At 39.3% G+C, this 2,206-nt stretch overlaps 1 protein-coding gene across 1 annotated transcript; it reads right to left on the bottom strand.

Moving 5' to 3' along the window:
• Nucleotides 1–261: 261 nt before the first annotated feature.
• LOC125647460 (growth hormone secretagogue receptor type 1-like) lies at nt 262–1,490 on the bottom strand. Its single transcript, XM_048874132.2, has one exon. The coding sequence runs from the start codon at nt 1,488–1,490 to the stop codon at nt 423–425; it is 1,068 nt and encodes a 355-aa protein (XP_048730089.2). The 3' UTR covers nt 262–422.
• Between the last annotated feature and the right edge of the window lie 716 nt (nt 1,491–2,206).

Genomic DNA, 2,206 nt, shown 5'->3' with positions numbered 1-2,206 from the left:
ACACAGCATATTCTCATGGAAATATCAGGTTAGATATGAACTTTTGTTCTATGTTTCAACTAAAATGATCACACATGCACAGAATGTATGAATAAACGTGCTTTGCACAACTAAAATTGCATTGTAAGGAGAACAACACGGGTGAATAAGGCTTCAAAATTGTTGTTACAATTACACCGACTTAGCATTAATTTTCAAACAAAATTCTAGACTTGGATATAAATTCTTTGAACCTGTTGACTGTGACATGACAACGCTATCTGAAAGGGGAAAAACCCTGAAGGGATTTCGCAGTGTTTACAATACTTATCTATTCCAGTTACACAGCAAATACAACTTTGAATCTCATACATAAAGTATACATATACAAAATACAATGTACGTACATTTGTTAAGAGGAAACAACAGCTGAGGTGAAACATTCAAGTCGTCGACTTGGTTCTACGTTTACTTAGCGAATTCTGAGAACTGAAAGACCCGCAAGTGACGAAATCTTTTAAGACGCTTCTAAACCGCTGTGACGTCATCACATACAGGAAAAAGTTTGAGGAGTAATTCAGTTGCTCCAAGAACTGGGATATCTCTTTGAAGGTGTTGAAGCCATCGTTGTTACTGGAGAATGCGCTGATTTTGAGTTCATAGGCGGCATTATGAAGGACAGTGATTGGTAACACTAAAATGACGTAAGCGATGACGATACCAATCAGCATAGCGGTAACACGGCCATCATCTTTACTCTTGTTCGCTGAAGATCCTGTCAGGAATTTTCTTTTCCGCTTGTGGTGAATCAGTTTAGCAATAATAAGCGGTGTTAGTATCAACAGAATTACCATGGGAGCTATAGAATATAAGCAGGATCCTGTGCGTAACATGGCTCCGAATATTTCTCTGGCGGTAGGGTCGTTTCGGTCGTATACGTCAGGTTGACATTTTCCTTTGACGATCTCCGAAGCGTAGCTCCACGCGCCTGTGAAAGAAAAGATGACGCCATAAACGGTCAGAATCCCGGCAAGCAAAACCCGTTTTGTGACAACAAACTTGGCTTTCAGAGGAAACCATACAACTATAAATCGCTCCAAGCACAGACCGACTACGAACCATGATGACGTCATTTTGGAGGCCCGTCGAATAACGAAATACAATTTGCAAAATGCGCTCTGAAAAGCCCTTACGTCTTGACCGATTATTTTAATGAAAAAGGCTTTATTAAATGGTTGTGTCAAGAGGAGAACACTGTCCGATATGGCGAGGCAAATCAATAAGTATGAAGAGGGCGTGGTGGAGAAATATCGGGACTTCATCACGAGAATGGTCAGCAGGTTTCCTGCCACGCCTACGAAAACAGTTATTGGGAGGAACATGTAATTGATATAATCAACCATACTGGGTCCTGTATCTTGTGGCAGAGGTGTAGTAAGAGACAGATTTGTCGTTGAAGTCGTGACGCCATGCCATGTGTTGGTGCTATTGCGTATATTTAAGTCATCCATTGCTAAAATGATAAGAGATTACTAAACTTTTTGTTGTAGTATACTATATTATGTACCTAACTACAAATCAAATATTGGAATTTTCTAGAACATATTTCTCTACTATCACTTTATGTCCACTTGTCTGTTAATCTTGTTCGTCGACTCACGTCAACTTGTCAAATAATGAATAGATAAAAAAGTAACCGTAGAAATGCTTTTACACCTAAAAAGTGCCATCCACGTAGTATAATGATCTACCAAGTCAACATAAAGATATGACATGTCGACATAAAGATAGGAAAATTCGACATGATAATGTTCTGACAAGTCGACATAACGATCTTTTTATCGACTTGTCGAATGATTATGTTGACCTGTCAGATCATTATGTCGACTTGTCAGATCGTGATGCAGACTTGTCAAATATTAAGACGGAAAGTAGATGCCATCAAATGCCATTGGATTTAGCATATCAGAATTAAATGATAATATCAAAATATGGACAAAGATCCCCCCCCCCCCCCCCCCCCCGATATGTCTACATAATTATCTAAAGCAGAAATATATCTCCACATGTATCCAATAGTCAGACTACTACCACAGTGAGACACTGAAGCGGAGGAATTGCTGTCTATTTCTAGATAGCTAAATTAGCATGTTAATTTTCTAACTTTGAATTGTCCCGTGGGGATCCGGGTTCGAAAAGGTCCTCAGTACTCTTTGCCTGTCATACG

This window comes from Ostrea edulis, chromosome 6 (genome assembly GCF_947568905.1).
Source record: "Ostrea edulis chromosome 6, xbOstEdul1.1, whole genome shotgun sequence".
NCBI classification, from domain to species: domain Eukaryota; kingdom Metazoa; phylum Mollusca; class Bivalvia; order Ostreida; family Ostreidae; genus Ostrea; species Ostrea edulis.
The sequence above is the reverse complement of the archived record's forward strand: the minus strand, read 5'-3'. Positions and strand labels throughout refer to the sequence as shown.